At 40.1% G+C, this 25,822-nt stretch overlaps 1 protein-coding gene across 5 annotated transcripts in view; it reads right to left on the bottom strand.

Moving 5' to 3' along the window:
- The window catches only part of SNTB2 (syntrophin beta 2), a 102,316-nt gene that overhangs the window by 12,511 nt on the left and 63,983 nt on the right, over positions 1 to 25,822 (bottom strand). For 4 of the 5 annotated variants that reach the window (XM_060132465.1, XM_060132466.1, XM_060132467.1 and 1 more), the window contains exon 5: positions 8,032 to 8,228. In XM_060132465.1, coding sequence (XP_059988448.1) covers positions 8,032 to 8,228 — 197 coding nt within the window. Of the gene's footprint in view, positions 1 to 1,468; positions 1,880 to 8,031; positions 8,229 to 25,822 lie in introns of those variants that run through there. The other variant, XM_060132469.1, reaches the window with a different exon arrangement.

Here is a 25,822-nt window from a genome sequence, read left to right as displayed (position 1 = left end):
ACACAATAATTAGTTATCATGAATTTTAACTCATCTAAAAATGAAAATAATAAACTTTCAGGGTTTTTCAGAAAAATTTATTACCAAGTAATATGCAAAACAGCCAACCTCATCTCTTCTCTAATTCCTCTCACCCCAAGACCTTCAATACCCACCCACAATCTGGGGTAGGGGTCAGGAACAAAGTGATGATCAGCGGTGGGGTGGGAGACAGCAGAGGAGCAAGGCCTATAAAACCACATAAAACCAGGAATCTCGAGTTTCCCACATGTACTCATCCAAGCTCAGGCATTCTAAACAAAGTTCACTGATGAGACCTTATATGATGAATAAGCTGCACTTGAAAATTCTGACTTCACCTTTAAGGTTTCAATTATTGTACCCATTAATTTTTTAAATAATAGCTTTATTGAACTGTATGGTATCACTTACATGTGGAATCTAAAACATACAACAAACTAGTGAATATAACAAAAAAAGAAGCAGACTCACAGATACAGAGAACAAACTAGTGGTCACCGAGGTGCGGGGGGGGCCACATAGGGGTCGGGGGGGGCAGGCACAAACTACTGGGTGTAAGATGGGCCCAAGGATATACTGTCCAACATGGGGAATATAGCCAATATTTTGTAATAATTGTAAATGGAAAGTAACTTTTAAAATTGTATAAATTTTTTTGAAGTTAAAATAAACAGACTCTTGGGAGAGCATGGGGGAGGAAGACTGAGTGAGGCATTGAGGGGAACCCTAGAAATAGATGGAGGCAGAGGATGGAGGTTCAGAAGAGGAAGAGGAGGAGACAGAGGGAGACTGCAGGAGTTAAGCCCCGAGGAGGGCTATGTTCCACTTCGCTTGGAAGAAGACCCAGGAGGACCACGGGTGAGCTCACAGCGTACCCGAGGACTGTCAGAAATGAAGGGGCTGCTGCATGGTGACCCCCCGGACCTCACCGAAACCCAGGACAGATGACAACGGTCACTGTCACGCCTGACAGTTATTTCTGTTTGCTTCCTGACAAGCCTGTGACAACTTGAGGGTAGTGAGTAGCTATTCTATTTAAAATGTTCATTAAACTGAATTCACTGAATTTTTTCCCTTTTCTCCCTCAAAATGTAGAATGTCACATGGTATTTTTTAAAAAAAGCTTTATTGACACATAATTCACATACCCTACAATTTACCCATTTCAAGTATAAAACTCAATGGTTTTTAGTGTATTCAGAGTCGTACACACTTATTTATTTTTAATACATAGTTTTGACTCCTTAATCGTATAAACGATTCTGGACGCAGTCTTCGCACAGAGTCACCGCAGTTTCCTGCTTCAACAGTGCTTGGACGGAACCCGGCGCTCGACCCCCCCCCCCACCCCCGCTCTGTCCGGCCGCTCAGCGCCAGCCCTCAGCACCACCTCACTGCGCCCTCCGGCCGCCCCAAGGTCCCCGCCGCCGCCTCTCTTCCGCCGCCCGCCATGACGACCGCGTCCCCCTCGTAGGTGCGCCAGAACTACCACCAGGGCTCGGGAGCTGCCATCAGCCGCCAGATCGACCTGGAGCTCTACGTCTCCTAAGTCTACCTGTCATACTATTTTGACCGCCATGATGTGGCTTTGAAGAACTTTGCCAAATACTTTCTTCACCAGTCTCGTGAGGAGAGGGAACATGCTGAGAAACTGATGAAGCTGCAGAACCAACGGGGTGGTGGAATCTTCCTTCAGGATATCAAGAAACCAGACCGTGATGACTGGGAGAATGGGCTGAATGCAATGGAATGTGCGCTACACTTGGAAAAAAGTGTGAATCCGTCACTATCGGAACTGCACAAACTGGCCACTGACAAAAATGATCCCCATTTGTGTGACTTCATTGAGACTCATTACCTGAATGAGAAGGTGAAATCCATTAAAGAATTGGGTGACCACGTAACCAACTTGCGCAAGATGGGGGCCCCCGAATCTGGCATGGCAGAGTATCCCTTTGACAAGCACACCCTGGGAAACAGTGATAATGAGAGCTAAGCCTTAGGCTGGCTTCCTGTAGCCACGGGGATGACTTCCCTGCATCAAGGTAGTGCATGCATGTTTGGGTTGCCTTTACCTTTTCTGTAAGTTGTACCGAAACATCTACAAGTTCTTTCCTTAGTACCATTCTTTCAAATAAAGTAATTTGGTACCCCCCCAAATAATAATAATATAAACTATTCTGTTTTTCATTTGAAAATCTAGAGTAGTGGTTCTCAACCCATTAAAGTTCCAAAAAACCTTTGGACGTTTTAATGCCCTAGCCTACTGAATTAAAGTCTATGGAGGAAGCAGAAACTAACACACCATTGTAAAGCAATTATATTCCAACAAAGATGTTAAAAAAAAATAAGATAAAATAAAATCTATGGAGGTAGACCTTAGGTATTGATATTATTAAAAAACTCTGCAGACTATTTCACAGTGCAGTTGAGGTTGAGAACTACTGATCTAGAGCATTAATGCCTGTTTGGGGGGTACAATTCTAGATGATTAGGCTGACCTTATTTAATTGGGTAAATATAAGACACTGGGATTGGGAAAAGAGGGCCAATCTTTGGGCCCCAGCACAATCCATTATTTTCAGCCCTAGACTTCCCAGGAAGTCCTCAAACTAAAATTCTAATATTTTTTCCAGCTTCTCAGTAATATTATATTATAAAATTCTTTATAATGACGGTTTTGGTGTATGGGACTAATCAATGGTTCATTAGGCAAAAAAATAAAAAATTGTTTTTCAGGTTATACAAGTATGATACAACTTTAATAATTCAAACAACATAAAAGTAGCCTGCAATTGCACCTGGTGTTAGGGATGGAGTAAAAGCCGGGGGTGTCTTTGGCACAAATTACTCAGGAATAAAAGGCAATGCCCACTTCAACAGCTAAGATATGGGTATACATCTCCACCCAATTCCTCCTCTCCTCCCTCTGTCCCTCTTCCTGGCTAAGACCAATCCCTCCACCTGTGTTTTGGATCCCATCCACTGGGATCCCAGAAACTGTCCAAGGTTGATTATTCCTTCTTCCTTTTGCATTTTCAACACTTCCCTCTAAGTCAGGTCCCTTCCCTTAGCTTTTTTAGATGTTCAGGTCTCTCTCATTATTATAAGAAATGCCACTACTGAACTCTTTACCTTCTTCTTTCTACCACTCCCCTCCCCTCCTCTTCAGAGCAAAACGTCTTAAAAGAGCTGTCTACACTCAGTTTATCCATGGTTCACCTTCCATTCAACCCTCAGCCCTCTGCAAGCTGCCAGTGCCATCCCTAAGCGTCTCTCTCCAAGGGCACCAATTATTTCCATGTACCTAAATCTGACCCACGTCTTTAGCTCTTGTCTTGATACTTGTAGGACTCATTGTTGGCTGTCTACCCAGATTTTATTTCTCCATTATTCCTTTACAGCCAAACTCCAATTTTATTCAGGTTTCTAGTCTCTCCTAATGTGTTTCAGGGAAGGACGACCTCAACTTCAAGGGAAGATAGCCTCTGGGCCAGTCAGAGCATAGCTTTCTCCTGGTGACTGCCATTGGTCCAGGGTGTGCATATGAACCTATGACTGGGAAGAGAAGACCCACCCCCCCCTTTATGCTTGCTCTCTCTCTTCTATCTAAAATACATTTCTTAAATGTTTAATCTAATTTTAGAGGGCATTTTCTCTTAATTCCAGCCTAAACCAACCAACTGATACATTTAACCCTACTGGCTACTCCTCTCCTTGAAATCCTCTTCCTTAGGCTTCCATGACACTTACTGTCCTCACCTGCGCTGGTTTTCCTTCTACTGCTCTGGCTACTACTTCACAATCTGCTAAGTGGCAGGGACATTGGCTTTTTCAGACCATGGGGATATTGTTGAGTGTAATTACGTATATTAAAGATAACTTTCTTTAAGTAGTTCCCTAATGGTAAAAAATTTAATAAAGCTAAGAGGAAGAAAAGGCTCATTAACTAATAATAAATAATAATAAATCTCATTGTTACACCAAGATGAATACTGGTAAATACAATCTATGTTTTCTACTTTGTGTCTTTTAAAATGAGAGACTGCTGGTGATTACCAGTGTATCATGAAGAACAAAGACGCTAATGTTAGGACTTTCCTTGTGGTCCAGTGGTTAAGAATCCGCCTTCCAATGCAGGAGACACAGGTTCGATCCCTGGTGGGGGAACTAAGATCCCACATGCCGTGGGGCAACTAAGCCCCGGCGCCACAACTACTGAGCCCACACACTCTGGAGCCTGTGTGCCACAACTAGAGAGAAGCCTGCATGCTGCAATGAAAGATCCTGCATGCTGCAACTAAGACCCGATGCAGCTAAGAATTAATTAATTAATTAATTTTTAAAAAAGGACTCTAATGTCAAAGTAAGTCTATGCTGCAAGTCCTGTTTCTGCTGCTCTGGGGCCAGTTATTTGGTAGGGGGGCTTTGGGGGCTCCAATGTTTCCAGTAAGACCCTTTAGCGGCTGCAGAGCTGTGTCACCCTGGGCTCCTCTGGGCCTTCCAGAACAACCCAGAAGAGAGTGGGTTTTGCAGGGTGGGCTTTCAGTGGGCTGCCCAGGATGCTCTCAAAGAAAGGCTGAGGTAGCATTCTCTGTTACTGCATGGAAAAGCCAGCCCATCAAGTATAATTAGTGGGCTAATCACACTCAAGGGTTATAAAAGAAGAACATGATGCTGTGTTCCTTTCTTATAGCTATTTGGTCAAAGGCATGAAGCAGGTCTTATTTGCTTCTATTTCTCTCATCACAAAGCATAGCACTTTGTAGACAATTAAACACTAAGCATTTGTTGATTTAATGAATTAAGAGAAACTGATAATGTATATGTCCTCCAGGAGTTTAATCTGCCCGTAAGAATAAGTCATTTAGAGGAGGAAATGCAGGGGCTTAAGACACTGCATTTTGAAAGGATTCCAGTTCACGTTCCAGCCACACTAACCCAAATTCCTTTATCTTGAAAATGTAGGTAATAAAACTTGCCTTACAGAGTTGTGTGTTAGGGTTAGATGACACATGTATCTCATTTATGACTTATAACAACCCCAACATGTACTTATTATTCTTTTTGTTTCTGTCTTTCCTACTTCAAAGGAAGGGGCTACACCTACCTTATTTATTTTAGTATAGTCAGTAAAAGCAGAGTATATACTCAATCAATATTTGTTGAGTAAAGGAACAAAAAGGGGTTCAAGAGAATTTCTATGAAATTGAGAACAACATGGTTAAAGCAAACTTTTTTCATATATGCTAACACCACTCTAAATACTTTAAAATGCCCATTTTTCTTCTCTTGCACATTCTCTGCATATTTTTAATGCAACTCCTACCTATATCTTCTACTTCTTAGTCTTCATATCACCAAGCTACAGAAATATAAAGTATCTTCATGAAGTTCATGTATGATTTAAAAACTTGAAGAGCTTGGATAATTGTTATGATGAAATTAACCTTTTAAAAGCATACTTATTAAAGTTCAAACAACTACACACACTAAAGTGTATGTATTTTCCTATTTTCAATTCCTGTGGCAAATGGAAAATGGTTTTATGGAACTGAGGGTGTTAACTGCATTCTCTGCCTGGTCATCTTAAAGTTATATTTGCTAGAAGGAAAAAGTCCTTGTGTACCAGAAGGATTACTGATCAATTCTACTCTAAGTATAATCTAATAAAGGCTTAAAACTAAACACACATTATAAAGATAATGTATGGCATTCACTAGTCAAATTTTACAAGTAGTCACTGAAATTCTTCTAAATGCGTAAACTATAACCAAACACATAAGAGACAAAAAAAAAGCTCAACCGATTTCTTTTTGTCCACTTCCTGACTTTCTTTAGACCATAAACACCTGAATATGTAGTACGATGTGCCTCAAATATAGTTTTTTTTTTTTTTTTTGCTGTACGCGGGCCTCTCACTGCTGTGGCCTCTCCCGTTGTGGAGCACAGGCTCTGGACGCGCAGGCTCAGCGGCCATGGCTCACGGGCCCAGCCGCTCCGCGGCATGTGGGATCTTCCGGGACCGGGGCACGAACCCGCGTCCCCTGCATCGGCAGGCAGACTCTCAACCACTGCGCCACCAGGGAAGCCCCTCAAATATAGTTTTAAATAAACCTTTCTGAATCTCCCAATAGTTTAACAGAGGGTGATAACATGCATCTGAAGGACATGCTGGCTTATGTATGTATGTGTACATACATGTATGTGTACACTAAGCATATACATCACATGAAGACGTAACAGACTACGTGCCTACACGCATGAGTACATGCATGCACGCATGCACGCGCACACACACACACACAAACAAATTTTAAAGAAATTCTGGTTCTCATCAAAGCAGTTTACTTTCAGCCAGTTTACTATTTCTGGCACAGCTCTAAATATACAGTAAGTGATTCGTAAGTACATCAATTGATCTGAATTGTGGAAATGAAAGTATTACCAAGGTAATATTAAGATAGAGCTGTGAATGAGAACAAAAAAGTTCAAAGTTACCAAAAAATATGTTCTTTTGTCCATCTAAAAATATAAGGAACCAGTTGGTCCTTATTCTCCCTCTCATCAAGTCATCTGTATTTAAACAACTGTGAGCCAAGGACTGAATAGATTTTGGTTTCCTGTAGTATGAAGTTTAGCTGCCAGACACCAAAGAAACAACACGAAACTAAAAAGTGTTAAAAAGCCACGTTGCACTCTTTGTTTTGGGAAACATATCTCTCAGGATCCTTGAAGAAGATTATGGTGACCCCATATGCCAGTGATGAGTGTGCTGGCCTGACCCCTGGGACTCCACACAGGAACACAGAGCATCTAGACTTTCCAACTGAGGACTTCCCCATCCCAGAAAGCACATTCTGCGGCCAAGACAAAAACCAGAGCCTCACAGTCCTTAATGTGGTGACCAACCACTCCATAGAGAAAATGGGTAGGAGACTGACAAGTGAGAAAGTGAGAAACCACACTGCTGATGTGGTGGCTTTGGTCAAAATCCAAGGTGGGATCTAGGCATTGGTGTCATTGCTTGAATCATCATTGTGGTTGTGAGGAAAATATAGAGTACGTCCTAAATAGTTGAAGAATTGTGCTACTTTGACAACATTGAAAAAGCTGTCCTTGTGCCAGTGTTAGAAGATGACCCATGGAAATGCTGCCCAGGCAGTTCTAAAGCCATGGAGATCCCTAACTTTCCAAAAGCAATGGAAAGGAATATAAATCAAAAGACATTCTGCTCTCAAAACATTTTCTCTTTTTGTATAAATTCTGTAAAACTAGGTTTATAAAACAAAATACGTAGAAAACAGGAGCAAAACTAAGTAAACCAACTTGCAATCAAGATATTCAAAGTAACTAAAACCATATTAGAAACTGTAACTGTGTCTTCATTTTGACTACTCTCTGTTCTTGTTAAAATGAAAAGCAATCTGGAAATATCTATACATAACCATATACACAAATATACATGTATGAAACCATACTTCCAAATTCATATAGACAAGCCACAAGAGGGCACTTCAACAATGGAAAGAGACCATGAGGCTTATTTCCTTTAGATGCTTATTTCAGTACCTACTGTGCAACACATTTTCAAACTTTGGAAGAGAGACTCCTATTCCAAATTCTCTTTACTTTTCTACAGCTATAAGCTTCGCCAGATGCTCATATTTTTAAGAGTGTCTATCCATGTTCCAAATCTTCTTAACTAGAGGGTCAATGCACCTAGTATTTAGTAAATGAGTACTTACACTATAAAGATTTAAATAATGAACAGTAAAACTACCATGTTGTACAGAGAGTGTTGTAAATGTGTTCAGAGCCATGTAAAAAGCTTATGAAAACTTTGCTACCGAAACAGAGAAACCCAGTTTCTTTCCATCGTGATCACTTTAAGGTGCCTTATTTCAGAATATTTTTAAGTCTGGCATACAGGATAATGGTTCTTACTTTAAAACAAAGTATAACAGTTCCATTTAATTACTATTAGAAATGAAATGCTAGGATCTGTACCTAGAGAGACTTCCTTGATCAGCTCAGCAGCAGCATGGCAACCCTGAACAAGTATCCGGGTCCAGGTCGATAGATCCCGATGCGTCTCCACCCGGAAGAGATGCATCTCAATGCCCTGCCGAGAGCCTGTCCTGGTAGCAAACGTAAGGTCAGATCCAAGTGAGGGTGATCGACATCCGGAGCCAGAATGAACCAACCTAGAACCACAAACAAAGATCAAAGGTAATTAATGCACTGTCAGAGGAAAATGTCAGCAATTTATGCTGATTAATAAGCAGAAATTATAAAAGCCATCAGCATTTTTTTTTTTTTTGTGGTACGCGGGCCTCTCACTCTTGTGGCCTCTCCCGTTGCGGAGCACAGGCTCCGGACGCGCAGGCTCAGCGGCCATGGCTCACGGTCCTAGGCGCTCCGCGGCATGTGGGATCTTCCCGGACCGGGGCACGAACCCGTGTCCCCTGCATCGGCAGGCATACTCTCAACCACTGCTCCACCAGGGAAGCCCCATCAGCAGTTTTTAGATAAGTATATTTCAAAACAAGATTATAGTCTTTGAAGTAGATATCATTCTGTTTTCCCATAAAATGACCCCCTGGTGTCACAGGCAGAACACTAGGCTGGATGGCCCAAGGCCCCAGTTTCCCATTAGCTTTTTTTTATGCTCCCAAGAGGCCATGCGTGTCAAAAAAAGATTCAATTTTGATTAAGGGCTTCCCTGGTGGCGCAGTGGTTGAGAGTCCGCCTGCCGATGCAGGGGACACAGGTTCGTGCCCCGGTCCGGGAAGATCCCACATGCTGCGGAGTGGCTGGGCCCGTGAGCCATGGCCGCTGAGCCTGTGCGTCCGGAGCCTGTGCTCCGCAACGAGAGACGCCACAACAGTGAGAGGCCCACGTACCGCAAAAAAAAAAAAAAGAATAAAGCTGAGTATATCATAAACTAACACATTGCAAATCAACTATACATCAATTAAAAAAAAAAGAATAAAGTGGCTATAAACATCTTTGTATAGGTTTTTTTTAAATATAATTTTTCAACTGCCTTGGGTAAACCAAGGAGTGGAATATCTGGGCTGTATGGTAAGAAAATGTTTGTAAGAGACCACCAAACTCTGTCAAACTGGCTGTACCATTTTGCATTCCCACCAGCATTGTATGAGAGTTCCTGTTGCTCCAAATCCTCGCCAGTGTTTGGTGTTGTCAGTGCACCGGATACTGGCTATTCTAATAAGTGTGTAGTAGTATCTCGTTGTTTTAATTTGCATTTCCCTGATGATATGTGATGTGAAACATATTTTCATATTCTTATTTGCGATCTGTATATTTTCTTTGGTGGGGCGTGTATTCATGTTGTCATTGGCCCATTTTTTAATGAAGTTGTTTGTTTTCATTCTTTTTTTTTTTCTTTGGCCTGTGCCGCGTGGCTTGCAGCATCTTAGTTCCCCGACCAGGGATCGAACCCATGCACCCTGCAGTGGAAACATGGAGTCCTAACCACTGGACGGCCAGGGAATTCCCAAGTTGTTTGTTTTCTTACTGTTGAGCTTCAATAGCTCTTTGTATTATTTTGGATAACAGTCATTTATCTGATGTGTCTTTTGTGAATATTTTTTCCTAGTCTGTGCCTTCTCTTCTAATTCTTTGACACTGTCTTTCACAGAACAGAAATTTTTAGTTTTAATGAAGTCCAGCTTATAATTATTTCTTTCATAAATCATGTCTTCGGTGTTGTATCTAAAAAAAGCCATTATAATACCCAAGGTCATCTAAGTTTTCTCCTGTTACCATCTAGGAGTTTTATAGTTTTGCAATTTACACTTAGGTCTATGATCCATTTTGAGTTAATTCTGGTGAAGGGCAAAATTTTTTTACATGTGGATATCTAGTTGTTCCAGCAGGATTCATTGAAAAAGACTGTATTTGTTCCATTGTAGCGCCTTTGCTCCTTTGTCAAAGATCAGTTGATGATATTTACAAAGGTCTATTTCTGAGCTCTCTATTCTGTTTCACTGATCTATATATTTGTCTGTTGTTTCATCAACACTACACTGTCTTGATTACTGCAGCTTTATAGTAAGTCTTGAAGTTGGGTAACATCAGTCCTCCAACTTTGTTCTCCAATTTTGTGTTTGTTCAATTTTGTGTTGTTCTTCAATTTTGTGTGTCTGGGTCTTTTGCCTCTCCATATAAACTTTAGAATCAGTTTGTCAATATCCATAAAATAACTTGCTAAAATTCTGACTGGGATTGCATTGAATCTATAGATCAATTTGGGAAAAACTGACGTCTTGAAAATATTGTCTTCCTATCCATGAACAATGAATATCTATTTATTTAGTTCTTCTTTGATTTTGTTCATCAGAGTTTTGGAGTTTTCCTCATATAGATCTTGAACACATTTTGTTAGATTTATATTTAAGTATTTCATTTTGGGGGGATGCTAATGTAAATGGCATTGTGTTTTTAATTTCAAATTCCACTTGCTCATTGTTAGTATATAGGAAAGCAATTGACTTTTGTCCACTGATCTTGTATCCTACAACCATGCTATAAGAGCTTATTAGTTCCAGGAGTTTTTTACCAATTCTTTTCAATTTTCTACATAGCTGATCATGTCTTCTGAAAACAAAGATAGTTTTATGTCTTCCTTTTCAATCTGTATACCTTTAACTTCCTTTTCTTGCCTTACTGGATTAGCAAGGACTTCCAGTATGATGTTGAAAGGAGTGGCAAGAGGGGAACATCCTTGCCTTGGGCCTGATCTTAGTGGAAAAGCTTTGTGTTTCTCATCATTAAGTATGATGTTAGCTGTAGATTTTTTGTAGGTAGTCATTATCAAGTTGAGAATGTTCCCATTTATTCTTAGTTTACTGAAAGTTTTAATCATGAATGGGTGTTGCATTTTGTCAAATGCTTTTCCTGTATCTCCTGATACAAGATTTTTCTTCTTCAGTTTGTTGACGTGATGGGTTACACAAATTCATTTTCTTTTTTCTTTTTTTTGTGGCAGGGTGGTCACACCATGCAGCATGTGGGATCTTATTCCCCTGATGAGTGATCGAACCCGTGCCCCCTGCAGTGGAAGTGTGGAGTCTTAACCACTGGACCACCAGGGAAGTCCCTACACAAATTGATTTTCAAATGTTGAACCAGCCTTGCATATCGAAAATAAATCCCACTTGGTTGTGATGTATAATTCTTTTCATACTTTTTTGGATTAGATTTGATAGTATCGTTTTGAGGATTTTTACATCTATGCTCATGAGAGATATTGGTCTGTATTTTTCTTATAATGTCTTTTGCTGGTTTTGGTATTAGCATAATGCTAGTCTCATAGAATGAGTCAGGAAGTATTCCCTCTGCTTCAATTCTTTGAAAGAGACTGTAGGGAATTTCTTCCTTAAATGTTTGGTAGAATTCACCAGTGAACTCATCTGGGTCTGGTGCTTTCTGTTTTGGAAGACCTTACACTCTTCCCAAAAATTAACTCAAAATAGATCTTAGAGCTAAACGTAAAATGTAATAGTGTAAAGCTTCAAGAAGACATTTTAACAGAAAATCTAAGTAATCTAAAAAGATACAACACCAAAAGCATGATCCATAAAGGAAAAAAATGATTAAGTTGGACTTCATTAATTAAAAACATTTGCTCTTTGAAAAACACTGTTAAGAGAATGAAAAGACAAGTCACAAAGTAGAAGAAAATTTATGAAAACATATACCTGGTAAAGGACTGTATCCAAAATACACAAAGAACTTTTTTTTTTAAGAGATCACTTTTAAAAAAAATTAATTAATTAATTATATTTCTGGCTGCATTGGATCTTCGTTGCTGTGCACGTGGGCTTTCTCTAGTTGTGGTGAGTGGGGGCCACTCTTCGTTGCAGTGCGTGGGCTTCTCATTGTGAAGGCTTCTCTTGTTGCGCAGCACAAGCTCTAGGCATACGGGCTTCAGTAGTTGTGGCACAAGGGCTCAGTAGTCGTGGCTTGTGGGCTCTAGAGTGCAGGCTTAGTAGTTGTGGCGTACACGCTTAGTTGCTCCGCAGCATGTGGGATCTTCTCAGACCAGGGATCGAACCTGTGTCCCCTGCATTGGCAGGCAGATTCTTTACCACTGCACCACTACGGAAGTCCCGACAAAGAACTCTTAAAACTCTACTTGCCTATTCAATATTCGTTTTCTCATTCTTCCTTAGAAATAGAAAGCTGCCTTTATCCTGAATGACAACATGCACAGATAAAAGAGTATTTCCCAAACTTCTTTGAAGAAAGAGACGTCCAATGAATTGCAAGCTGTTAATGGGTAGGATTACCAGAAAAGCCCCACAACTGGAGAACAAGGCAGCAGGTATGTGCCCCTTCTGTCCTTTTCCTCTTCTTCCTCCTGACTACAATTTGGATATTATGGCTAAAGCTTCCAGTAACCATCTTGAGCCATGAGGCAACCTTGAAGGGTAGAAGCCTCTTGCTAAGGATGGCTGTTTTCTTTTACATAAGAAAGAAAAAAACACCTATTTTATTATTTTATGTTACTTTTGCTACAGAGTTTGCTTCCTAGTGATCATAAATATGCAAATGATGTGTTAAATAGGCAGTCAGAATATAAGTCTGTAATTCTGTCTGGAGATATAAATTTGGGAGTTGTCAGTGTAAAAGAGATATTTCAAGCTATGGTATCAGATACAATCACCAGAGGGACAGGGTAGTTGATAGAGAAGAGATCTGAGCCCTGAAATAAGCCAATGTTTAGAAATCCAGGGGACTTCCCTGGCGGTCCAGTGGTTAAGACTCTGCGTTTCCAATGCAGGGGGCCCGAGGTTCAATCTCTGGTCAGGGAACTAAGATCCCTTTTTTTTCTTTTGGCATGGTGCGGGCCAAAAAAAAAAGAAAAGAAAAAAGAAATCTGGAAGATAAGTAGAGATCAACAAAGGGGAATAAGAAAGTGCGGACAGGGAGTTTAGTGGAGAACTGACAGAAGCAGGAGAAACCACTAAAAAAGTACAAAAAAAGGAGCTGCAAAAAATTTTTTTCAACTACTTTCAGTAATTATACTGTTGGTGATAATGTTGTAGTAGTAATAATAGTAGCACTATTCTGATATGTAACGTGGGATAAAGCAAATGAGCAATTATGGGATGTTCTAATGTGATCATCTCTGGTGTCCTTAAGATCTGCAATTCTGGATATGGGAAAAAGGAAAACCAGATGTAAGATAGAAGACGTTAAGTGATTACACTGTAGTCTCAAACTTGAAATGGAGTATCAGTGTGAACTCAACTATGTATTTTATGTTTAAAAAATATATATATGTATATATATACACTTACACATACTTCCTACCTCTGTCCATCAACAAAGGCCTATAAACAATAACTAATCCAATAGCAACAAATGTAGTTAGTGCCCAAATTGAACTTCCATCCCCTCAAAAAAAAAAAAAAAAGTGAGGCTTCTTGGAAAATGTCAGATCTAGAGCAGAAAATACACAAGTTAAGTCCAGAGTATTCTATCATAATGGATAATATGGCAATTCTCAAACACTTTTATATAAAAGTCCTGTCAAAAAGGCTGAGAAGTCCACCTGAAGAGCTACCACTGGCTAAAGATAGGACCATTTTTGAGCATCAACAAGGACAAACTACAATGGATATTAAATTTATAATTTCACAGTGATTTTTTTAAAAAATTGACTGGTTCCTCCAAAAGTTAAAAATGTTACCATATGATCCAACAATCCCACTCCTAGGTATATACCCAGGAGAAATAAAAACATATATTAGCATAAAAATTTGTTCACAAGTGTTCATAGCAGTATTATTCATAATAGCCAAAAAGTAGAAATAGTCCAAATGTCCATCAACTGATAAGTGGATAAACAAAATGTGGTACATCCATACAATGGAATATTATTCAGCCATAAAAAGAAAACTTTGGAACTACTTGGTTACAACTCTTGACTCTCATTCACTTAAAATATGATACTACTCTACTACATTAAAAAAAAAATGATGTGCCATCTTTTTACTTTAAAAAGTGAGTTCTAGGGACTTCCCTGGTTGCACAGTGGATAAGACTCCACACTCCCAATGCAGGGGGCCTGGGTTCAATCCCTGATCAGGGAACTAGATCCCACATGCATGCCACAACTAAGAGTTCGCATGCCACAACTAAGGAGCCCTCGTGCCGCAACTAAGGAGCTGGTGAGCTGTAACTAAGAAGCCTGCCTGCTGCAACTAAGGAGCCCGCCTGCCCCAACTAAGGAGCCCGCCTGCCACAACTAAGGAGGCTGCCTGCCACAACTAAGACCTGGTGCAACCAAATAAATAAATTTTTTTTTTTTTTTAAAGTGAGGTCTAGGAACCCCCTGGCGATCCAGTGGTTAGGACTCAGCACTTTCACTGCTGTGGCGTGGGTTCAATCCCTGGTTGGGGAACTAAGATCCCACAGACTGCACAGTGTGGCCAAAAAAAAAGTGAGTTCCAACTCATTTAGGGGGGGATAAGTAATAACGCCCCTTGAAATACTTTTAGATGTAAGAAAATGAGAGATTGAGCTAAGCATTTTAGGGAGAAGATTCAAATCAAGTATGGGACAGCAATGAAAAAAAGTAGAGAAGAGAAAAAACATTGGGAAACATAAGCAAGAAAGACCCTTAGAGTTTCTATCATATGTCATACATATTCTTCCCCATGAGATGTTCATGAGAACAGGGTTTCAAGATCAAAGCTAAGAAATGTGACATTCATGAACTAAAAACTATTTTCAGATAAAAGGGGAAGAACAGAGCTTCATGTGCCACTCATTCCTCATTGCTTGCATTACCACCTTAACCATCCCCACCCCGCCCACCCCCACCCAGTCCATGGAAAAATGTCTTCCACAAAACCAGTCCCTGGTGCCAAAAAGGTTGGGGACCACTGGTTTAAAACGTATTTTAAAAATCCCTTCAACTAACAGTGAAAAACTTGCAACAAAGAAAATCTTAATCCCAGATGGCTTTGCTAATGAATTCTACCAAATATTTAAAGAAGAATCAATGCCAATTCTTTATAAAGTCTTCCAAAAACATAGAAGAGGTGGGAATACCTCCCAACTCTTTCTATGAGGCCAGTAACATCCTAACACCCAATCCAAAGACATTTCAAGAAAAGAAAACTACAGACCAATATCATGTATAAACATAAGACATGAAAATCCTCATCAAATTATTAGCAAATTGAATCCAGCATGACCAAATAAGATTTATCTCAGAAGTGCAAGGTTGGTTTAATGTCCAAAAATCGATATTGTAATTGATTTACAAATTAATTTGATTTAAAAAATTATTTTTAAATTGACTGACAAATTGATAAGTAAAACCATATAAATAGACTAAAGGACAGAACCCACATGATCACTGTAATGGACATGGAAAAAACATTTTAACAAATCCAAAACCTTTCCAGGATGAAAATAGAAGGGAACTTCCTCACCTGGACATCAGTTTATCTATTAAAAAAAACCCACAGCTAACATCATACTTAATGGTAAAAGATTCAATGCTTTCCCCCTAAGAACAGGAAAAAGACAAGGATGCCTGCTTATGCTACTTCTATTAAAAATTGTACTGCGGATGTCCCTGGTGGTGCAGTGGATAAGAATTTGCCTGCCAATGCAGGGAAACATGTTCGAGCCCTGGTCCAGGAAGATCCCACATGCCGCGGAGCAACTAAGCCTGTGTGCCACAACTACTGAGCTTGCGCTCTAGAGCCCACGAGCCACAACTACTGAGGCCTGTGCGCCTCAAGTCTGTGCTCGGCAGTAAGAGAAGCCACTGCAATGAGAAGCACGCGCATCGCAACAGAGAGTAGCTCCCACTCGCTGCAACTAGAGAAAGCCCGTGAGCAGCAACTAAGACCCAATACAGCCAAAAATAAACTGAAAAAAAAATTGTACTGGAGGGAATTCTGTGGCGGTCCACTGGTTAGGACTCAGCACTTTCACTGCTGTGGCCTGGGTTCAATCCCTGGTCGGGGAACTAAGATCCTGCAAGCTGCACAGCACAGTCAAAACGATACATACAGGGCTTCCCTGGTGACGCAGTGGTTGAGAGTCCACCTGCCAATGCAGGGGACACGGGTTTGTGCCCCAGTCTGGGAAGATCCCACATGCCGCGGAGCAGCTGGGCCTGTGAGCCATGGCCGCTGAGCCTGCGCGTCCGGAGCCTGTGCTCCACAACGGGAGAGGCCACAACAGTGAGAGGCCCGCGTACCGCAAAAAAAAAAAAGCTACATAAATAAATAAATAAATATTGTACTGGTGAGTCTGGCCAGAGCAATTAGGCAAGAAAATGAAATAAAAGGCACCTAGAATGGAAAGGAAGTGGTAAAAACTATCTCTTGTTTGCAGATGACATGATCTTGTACATAGAAAGTCCTAAGGAATCTACTAAAAACCTATTAGAATAATAAACAAGTTGAGCAAGATTGTAGGATATAAGATCAAGATATAAAAATCAGTGTATTGATGGAATACACTAGCAATGAACAATCCAAAAAGAAAATTAAGAAAACAATTCATTTACAATAGCATTAAAATTTAATACTACTTAAGAATAAATTTAGTGAAAGAAGTATAAAACTTGTATTCTGAAAACTAAAAAACATTGCTGAAAGAAATAAAAGAAAACCTAAATAAATAAAAAGATATCCTGTATCATGGATCGGAAGACAATATTTTTAAGATGGCAATACTCCCTAGATTGATCTACAGAGTCAATGAAATGCCTATCAGAATTTCATCTTTTTTTGTTTGTTTGTTTGCAGAAATTGACAAACTGACCCTAAAATCCATAGGTAAATGCCAGGGATTCTGAATTGCCAAGATAATCTTGAAAAAGAACAAAGTTAGAGGACTCACACTTCTGATTTCAAAACTTACCACTAAACTATAAAATTGAGAGTCCAGAAATAAACCCTCACATTTATGATCAACTGATTTTTGACAAGGATGTCAAGGGACTTCAATGGAGAAAGAAGTCTTTTCAATAAATGGTACTGTGATAATTGGATTTTCATATGCAAAAGAATAAAGTTTGACCACTACTTCACACCATATACAAAAACTGACTTCATTTGGATAAAAAAATGAAATGTAGAGCTAAAACTATAAAACTTTTAGAAGAGAACATAGGATTAAGTCTTTGTGACATTGGATTAGGGAAAGCCTTCTTAGATATAACACAAAAAATGCAAGCGATATAAGGCTGATAAATTGGACTTCATCAAAATTAAAAACTTCTGTGCTTCAGATGACACTATCAAGAAAGGGAAAAGAGGGACTTCCCTGGTGGTGCAGTGGTTAAGAATCCTCCTGCCAGCGCAGGGGACATGGGTTTGAGCCCTGGTCCGGGAAGATCCCACATGCTGCGGAGCAACTAAGCCCGAGCTCCACAACTGCTGAGCCTGCGCTCTAGAGCCCGTGAGCCACAACTACTGAGCCTACGTGCCACAACTACTGAGTCCACGTGCCACAACTACTGAAGCCTGCTCGCCTAGAGCTCATGCTCCGCTACAAGAGAAGCCACCGCAATGAGAAGCCCATGCACCGCTCACCACAACTAGAGAAAGTCCACGCACAGCAATGAAGACCCAACACAGCCAAAAAAACAAAAAAAACATATCTTCACACAAAAAGTTGTACCTGAGTGTTATAGCAGCATTATTCACAACAGTCTAGTCAAAAAAGTGGAAATAACTCAAATGGCCATCAACTGATGAATGTGCTATATCCATACAATGGAATATCATTAAGCCTTGAAAAGGAATGAAGTTGTGACACGTGCTCCAACGTGGATAAACCTTGAAAACATTACACAAAGTGAAAGAAGTCACACATAAAGGGCTATGTAACATGATTCCACATATATGCAATGTTCAGAATAGGCCAAATCTACAGAGCCAGAAAGTAGATTTGTGGGTGCTTAGGCCTGGGGGAGGGGAAAATGAAGAGTGACTACTAACGGGTAAGGAGTTTCTTTTTGGGGTGATGAAAGTGTCCTAATATTGATTGTAGCTCTTTGAACATATTAAAAACCATTAAACTTTCTACTTTAAATGGGTGAACTGTATGGTATGTGACTTATATCACAATAAAGCTGCTAAAAAAGTAACAGTGAAGTATACATATGGAAAGAAGAGGAGAAAGCAGTTCTCTTTAAAGTCATTAAACTATTCAACACTTTGCTTCATGACAACCACTTAATATAGTTTAATTTATTCACTTCTTCCAAAAATATTTTCCCTATTTTTAACAAGTTCGAAGTAGATCAGTATAACAGAACACACTACCTCACTATAAGGAATCGCTCAGCAGATAATGTTTTCCACATAGGATTTTTAAAAACTTGGATGAGAAATGTATACCAAAGATAAATAAATAAAATGGCTTGTTCTTAGCTTCACTGTAGGCTGTACACCTGTAATATTTTTCTACAAATTTGCTGGTTCCTTCCTTTACTCCTCTAGCAGTAACCTGAGCAGATGACATCTAAGAGTAAATGGATGCTCCTTCACATTTCCTTTCATTGCCAGGGAGTCACTACTGGTTCAGATAAAAGACAAGCCTGTGTCTCTCAAGGAAAAGGCAGTTTCTTCTAATCTACCAACTGGTTTAGCCAAGTTAATTACTATAGTTCTCAACCCTGGCTCTACACTAGAATCACCTGGTGCACAGCTTTTAAATATTACTGATGTCTGGCTCCCATCCTCAAACATTCAGATTTAACTGGTCTAGGGTGGGGCCCAGTCAACCTTATTTTACTATAAGTTCTCCAGATGATTCAAATGTGTAGCCACAGTTAAGAAGCACAAAACTAATGGTTTGCCAACTTTTTGGTCTTCAACAAAGGAGGACCCTTTGTTGAGGACACTTCAACACTCTTAAAAACTGAGGGAGCTTCGCTGGTGGCACAGTGGTTAGGAATCCTCCTGCCAATGCAGGAGACACGGGTTCAAGCCCTGGTCTGGGAAGATCCCACATGCCGCGGAGCAACTAAGTCCGTGCACCACAACTACTGAGCCTGTGCTCTAGAGCCCGCGAGTCACAACTGCGGAGCCCATGTGCCACAACTACTGAAGCCCGCACACCTAGAGCCCATGCTCCCAACAAGAGAAGCCACTGCAATGAGAAGCCCTCGCTCCCCAATGAAGAGTAGCCCCTGCTCGCCGCAACTGGAGAGAGCCCACGCTTAGCAACAAAGACCCAACGCAGCCAAAAATAAAAATAAATAAAGTAAATTTATTTTTTAAAAAAAGTGTTTAAAAACTACTGAGTACTCCAAAACACTTTTCTTCATATGGATTATATTTATTGATATTTACTATAATGAGAAATTAAAACTGAGAAATTTTTTTTTTTTTTTTGCGGTACGCGGGCCTCTCACTCTTGTGGCCTCTCCCGTTGCGGAGCACAGGATCCGGACGCGCAGGCTCAGCGGCCATGGCTCACGGGCCTAGCCGCTCCGCGGCATGTGGGATCTTCCCGGACCGGGGCATGAACCCGTGTCCCCTGCATCGGCAGGCGGACTCTCAACCACTGCGCCACCAGGGAAGCCCTGAGAAATTTTTTAAATATTAATTCATTTAAAAATAAAAAATAACAAACCGGTTAGATGTTAATATAAATAACTTATTTTTATTAAAATAATATTTTCCCAAACAACAACAAAACATTAATGTGAAGAGTAGCATTGTTTTAAATTTTTTGCAAATCTCTTTAATATCCAGCTTAATAAAACAGAGCTGAATTCTTATATGTGCTTCTGCATTCTGCTGCAGTATGCAGTTTAAGTATGCCAAGCCTCACACAGCTAGGCAGTTGGACAAGGAAGGAGTATTTATAGCCTTTTCAGATAATTGTGGTTATCTTTCTGTCTACCAAACCAAAACTCAACAGCGGATTCTTAAAGGTTAGTTGCAATGTAGTATCTGAAAACTTATCAATAAAGTTTTCATATCCTGTTACATTAAAAATCCTTTGGTCTCTCTTGCAGCTTGAATAGATCTTTCTTACCCTTGCATGATTTTGTAGCATCATGTATTGGTCATTTGGAATATATTTTTTCATTGAGTTATGCACATTTTCCAAATGTTAAAAGCATTTTATTATATCAAAAAGTCACATTTGCTAGTATCACCAATGATCTCATCAGACAAGTCTTTAAGTATTGGGAAGCTATCAAACTCACAGAGACAGATGCTAGTTTTCCAGAATTCTAATTTTTGTTTGAAAGCTAGAAATTTATAATTGTTAACAAATACCATCAGTGTTTTCCTTAAATGACAAATTCATTTTGGTTATTTTAGGGAAAAAAATGTCTAACAAATACCCAAGTCTGACCAGCCACAGTGTGTCAGCCAGTTGTTTTTTCAAGTGAAAAAATGGTGTTGCATGAAAAAACCCGCTGGTTCAGCTTGCAGCTCAACCACACATGCTTTCCTCTGCAGCAACTCTCATACCTCAGTATGCAGCAGAAGTGGACTCTGAGCACTTCCCACTTCATCTCACAGATTATTAACAAGATGAATACTCAAGGGTTGAGATTAAATAAACTAGTAATTTTTACTGCTTCAACAAAGACATTTTGAGGTTAAACTGGTATGTTTTCTCCCTGCAAGTCCATACAGTTTGGTGCCAACTGCCTTGATTCATGCTAAGGTACCAGCAATTTTACCAACCCTCAGTGCAAATGTCAACAATTAAAAAAGCAAACAACACCTTAGTATTACTGTGAAAATAGTTTTGAACTTACAGACCCCCTGAAGAAGGAATCCCCAGAGGTCCATGAAAGTATAATTTGAGAACCACCTCCCTGGGCTGATCCCTGTAGAACCAACATGCCAATTACACATTAGCTATCTCTGGAAGAGTTAAATAAGTTTCAAAACTACTCCACATATGATCCAAGTAAGACAAAGTATGAGGAAAGTGACAGGGTGTATTCTACCATATTCAGTTTGATTGCTAATCCCAAATCAGACATTAAAAAATAGAAAGTCCAGGAGAATTTTTCCTACAGATTTGATTATGAAATATTTGGCAGAGGGAATCTAATTCAAACCAGCTGCTGGACTCTTGCTGCACAGCAGTTGGTTAGAACACACTGCCAAAAGGCCCCCTTAGTGGGGAGGCCAGATGAGCTCATGCAAAGGCGTTTCAGCAGCTTTTACCCTGTTAAGTCCCATAAGCACAACACCACTCAATTTTCCACATCATAAAGTAGCCACACTTTCTCTGGATCGTTTTCTTTTCCAGTCAAAGAAAGATTATAGGAAAAGACTACAAAATTCACATCCTGCAAAATCCACGGCACCTATATCTATTTTTCTACCTGTATCCTGTACCTGGCTTTAACCTCAAGAAATGTGTAAAATAAAAATAAAATAAAAATCCTCTTCATTTATCACTTTCATGTTTTTACTTAATTCCTCAACCATCCCGAAATATCAGCTATTAAGTAAACACACACACACACTTTTGGTTTCCAAGAATCTATAAATGTGCAAGCCAATATAAATGGTTAACTCATGTTAATTTATATTACCCTAACAGTGTTCTTTGATTTTTAAAATTTATTTTATTTATTTTTGGCTGTGTTGGGTCTTCATTGCTGGGCGCAGGCTTTCTCTAATTGTGGCGAGCAGGGGCTACTCTCCGCTGAGGTGCGCAGGCTTCTCATTGCGGTGACTTCTCTTGTTGCGGAGTACGGGCTCTATGTGCATGGGCTTCAATAGCTGTGGCATGCGGGTTCAGTAGTTGTGGCCCATGGGCTCTAGAGAGCAGGCTCAGTAGTTGTGGCGCACGGGCTTAGTTGGCTGCAGCATGTGGGATCTTCCTGGACAAGGGCTCGAACCCGTGTCCCCTGCACTGGCAGGAGGATTCTTAACCACTGCACCACCAGGGAAGTTCCCTTCTTTGATTTTTGAACTGCAATTAATTCTTAATTTATCAGGGACTATCTACCTTTGCTATTGGATCATCAAGGTCCTTAATCTTTTCCTTCTCTATATGTTTATGTTACCCTTGTGTGTGTGTGTGTATCTCATCCACTCATAAGAACATGTTCCAAAGTATTAGAATTAGTGAAAGTGAACATTCAGCCCTTTCTCATTACTCACATGTATCTCAAATTGCCTTTTTCCTCCACACTAAAAAGACATAAGCACACCACTTTCTGGCTTTGCCTCTCTTTACTGGATACCTTCTGGTCTGGGTTCCTCCTCTGGTCTCTTTCAGTGGCGATACTCTAACCTCTCTAGGAGGCAGAGGATGATTAAGCCCCCTTAATTCTATCAAGAAGTGACTTCAACCAATTCCATTTGGCCAACACAGCCACACGGAAAAACTAAACCTCTCATCTGCCTGTCACTTTTGCTCCTAATCCACCAGTACTTCCTGGGCAAGGAGTGAAGAATCCTTGCTGTTTCATTAATTAATTAAACGTATTAAGAGGGACTTCCCTGGTGGTGCAATGGTTAAGAATTTGCCTGCCAATGCAGGGGACAACGGTTCGAGCCCTGGTCTGGGAAGATCCCACATGTCGCAGAGCAACTAAGCCCAGTGCGCTACAACTACTGAGCCTGCGCTCTAGAGCCCTTGAGCCACAACTACTGAGACCGTGTGCCACAACTACTAAAGCCCGCGTGCCTAGAGCCCGTGCTCCGCAACGAGAAGCCACCACAATGAGAAGCCCGCGCACCGAAATGAAGAGTAGCCTCCACTCGCCGCAGCTAGAGAAAGCCCACGCGCAGCAACAAAGACCCAATGCAGCCAATAAATAATAAAAAACAAAAACAAAAACAAATATATATCTGAATTCCTCACATTTAATATGAAACTTTCACTACTCATAAAAACTGTTGGTTTAGAGCTAAGCTCTTCTTTTAACAATGTCAAAAAACCAATTATACTTTTTACACAAATTCTTCCTTGACATATTTTCACTTAATAATAAATAATTATTATAATTAAAGAAGCTAACACTTACTTAAGCGCCTACAATGTGTCAGGTACCACTGTAGGCATTTTAAAAGTATTGACTCATTTTAATACTCACACCCCCTCTATCTCATTAGGGTCCACTTAACAAATGAAAAGTCTGTGGCACAGAAAGATTAAGTAACAATGCTCCCAATTACCTAATATAAGTAGCTATTAGGAACTCAAACTCAGTTTAAGGATTGGTCTTATTCCCTTCTATTAAATCTTGTTGGCTTTTGGGGTTTGTTTTATTTATAACAGCTTTACTGAGATATAATTCACATTCCATATACTTTACCACTTAAAAGTTACATAGTTCAATGGACTTTAGTATAATGAGAGTTTTGCAACCATCAGCACAATCTTAGCACATTTTCATTACCCTAAAAAGAATCCCTATACCCACTAGCAGTCACTCCCTATTTCTCCCAACTCCCTCCCTGCTCCCCCGCCAAAAAAAACCCTGGCAACAACAAATCTACTTTCTGTCTGTATAGATTTGCCTATTCTGGACATTTCATATAAATGGTATCATACAATATGTGGTCTTTTGCATCTGGCTCCTTTCACTTAATATAATGTTTTCAAGGTTCATCCATGCTGCAGTGTGTATCAGAACATTTTTTATTTTTTTGCTGAATAATATTCCATTGTATGGGCTTCCCTGGTGGCACAGTGGTTGAGAGTCTGCCTGCCGATGCAGGGGACACGGGTTCGTGCCCCGGTCCGGGAAGATCCCACATGCCGCAGAGCGGCTGGGCCTGTGAGCCATGGCCGCTGAGCCTGCGCGTCCGGAGCCTGTGCTCCGCAACGGGAGAGGCCACAACAGTGAGAGGCCCGTGTACCGCAAAAAAAAAAAAAAAAAAAAAAAAAATTCCATTGTATGGATATGCCACATTTTGTTTATCTGTTCATCAGCTGATGGACACTTGGATTGTTTCCACTGTTTAGGTGTCATGAATGATGCTGTTATGAACTTTCATGAATAAATTTTTGTGTGGACATTTTTCATTTCTCTTGGATATACAACCTAGGAGTGGAATTGCTGGGTCATACAATGACTATGTTTATCCTTTTCGGGAACTTTCAGATTTTTCCACATCAACTGCACCATTTTACACTCCCACCAGTAGTGTATGAGGTTCTATTTTCTCCTACATCCTAGTCTACTCTTGCATACTATCTTTTTAATTATAGCCATCCTAGTGGGTGGGAAGTGATAGTTCATTGTGGTTTCAATTTCCAACTCCCTGATGGCTAATTATGCCGAGCACCTTTTCATGTGCTTATCGGCCATTTGCATATCTTCTTTGAAAAAACGTCTACTCAGATCCTTTTCCCATTTTTTAATTGGGTAATTTATCTTTTTATTATTGAGTTGTAAGAGTTCTTTATATTTTCTAGATACAAGTCCCAGATTAGATATATGATTTGCAAATATTTTCTCCCATTCTGTGGGTTTTTTCACTTTCTTAATGGTGACATATGAAGCAAGAAAGTTTTTAACTTTGATTAAGTCCAATTTATTTATTTATTCTCTTGTTGCTTGTGCTTTGGTGTTGTATCTAAGAAGGCTCTGCCTAAGCCAAGACCATTAAGGTCTACTCCTGTATTTTTTTTCTACGAGTTTTAAATCTTATTTATATCTTTTCCTTAGTTGCAAATTAATACCACACTGAGAGTACCCACACAACCACCCCATTTCCTTGTTTAGTACCAAAGTACCTTGGTGGTCTAGGTCCAGTCTAGTCAATGTCCAGAAATTATTTGTTTATGAGATTATAATTTCTATATTGAACAAAGGCTCATCTAGGGGATGACATAGGTTTCTGCTCCATCCCTCCAGTAACATCCAGTAAAGGAAATGTCTAAGGATATAGCTACCCTCCTTGCATTCTATGATCATAACTAGAGCATAAGCCTCTTCCATAAAATTTAAGCTTAAGAGATCTGGACAGTCATATTCATAAGCTCTAACTCTTTAGAAAATATAAATTTAATTGCTCTAATTATATCTACTGAGACATGTCTACATGTTTTGTTACAATTCCTGTCATGTTCCCAATATAACTAAGACAGAAACTGTAATTTAAGTAACAGAATTTATTTCAACTAAGGTTTATTGAAGGCCTACTATACACAAAGCATTATGGGAAATGCTGAGCTAAGTCATAGTTCTTGACCTCAAGGAGGTTATAATTTAGTGAGAATTTTAAAAATAAATAGAACCAGAGAAACTGATGGTTAAATTCAGTCTTTCTGAAGGACCATTAAGTCCTGAAGAAATTAATGAGGGCACACTTCCCTAACTCTGAGGCTCAATAAATCCTTTATCTCTATTCTGTGATCTAAGGGCTCCAGCTCTAAATTACACAGAAACTCCTGAAAAGCTATGTGGAAATTATATTTTTATAAAAAGAGTGATATATGTAAGGGAACTTGGCAAATTGAAGGAAATCCTACATAACATAGAAGCCTTCCTGGAACAGAAGAATACTCCGCTTCACGTGACTCTCTGTCTGCTGAAAGCAGGAGCCCCCATACTGTTGCCCGTGGGACATACCAGATGGCTCCACCATTTAGCCTTTCTGACTACCAAGTATTTTCTCTGGGGCTCCCTTTTTTTTTTTTTTTTTTGCGGTACGCGGGCCTCTCACTGTTGTGGCCTCTCCCGTTGCAGAGCACAGGCTCCGGACGCGCAGGCTCAGCGGCCATGGCTCACGGGCCCAGCCACTCCGCGGCATGTGGGATCTTCCCGGACCGGGGCACGAACCCG

This window comes from Lagenorhynchus albirostris, chromosome 19 (assembly GCF_949774975.1).
Source record: "Lagenorhynchus albirostris chromosome 19, mLagAlb1.1, whole genome shotgun sequence".
Lineage (NCBI taxonomy): Eukaryota > Metazoa > Chordata > Mammalia > Artiodactyla > Delphinidae > Lagenorhynchus > Lagenorhynchus albirostris.
Note: the sequence above shows the minus strand (reverse complement) of the source record. Positions and strands in the feature narration are given on the sequence as shown.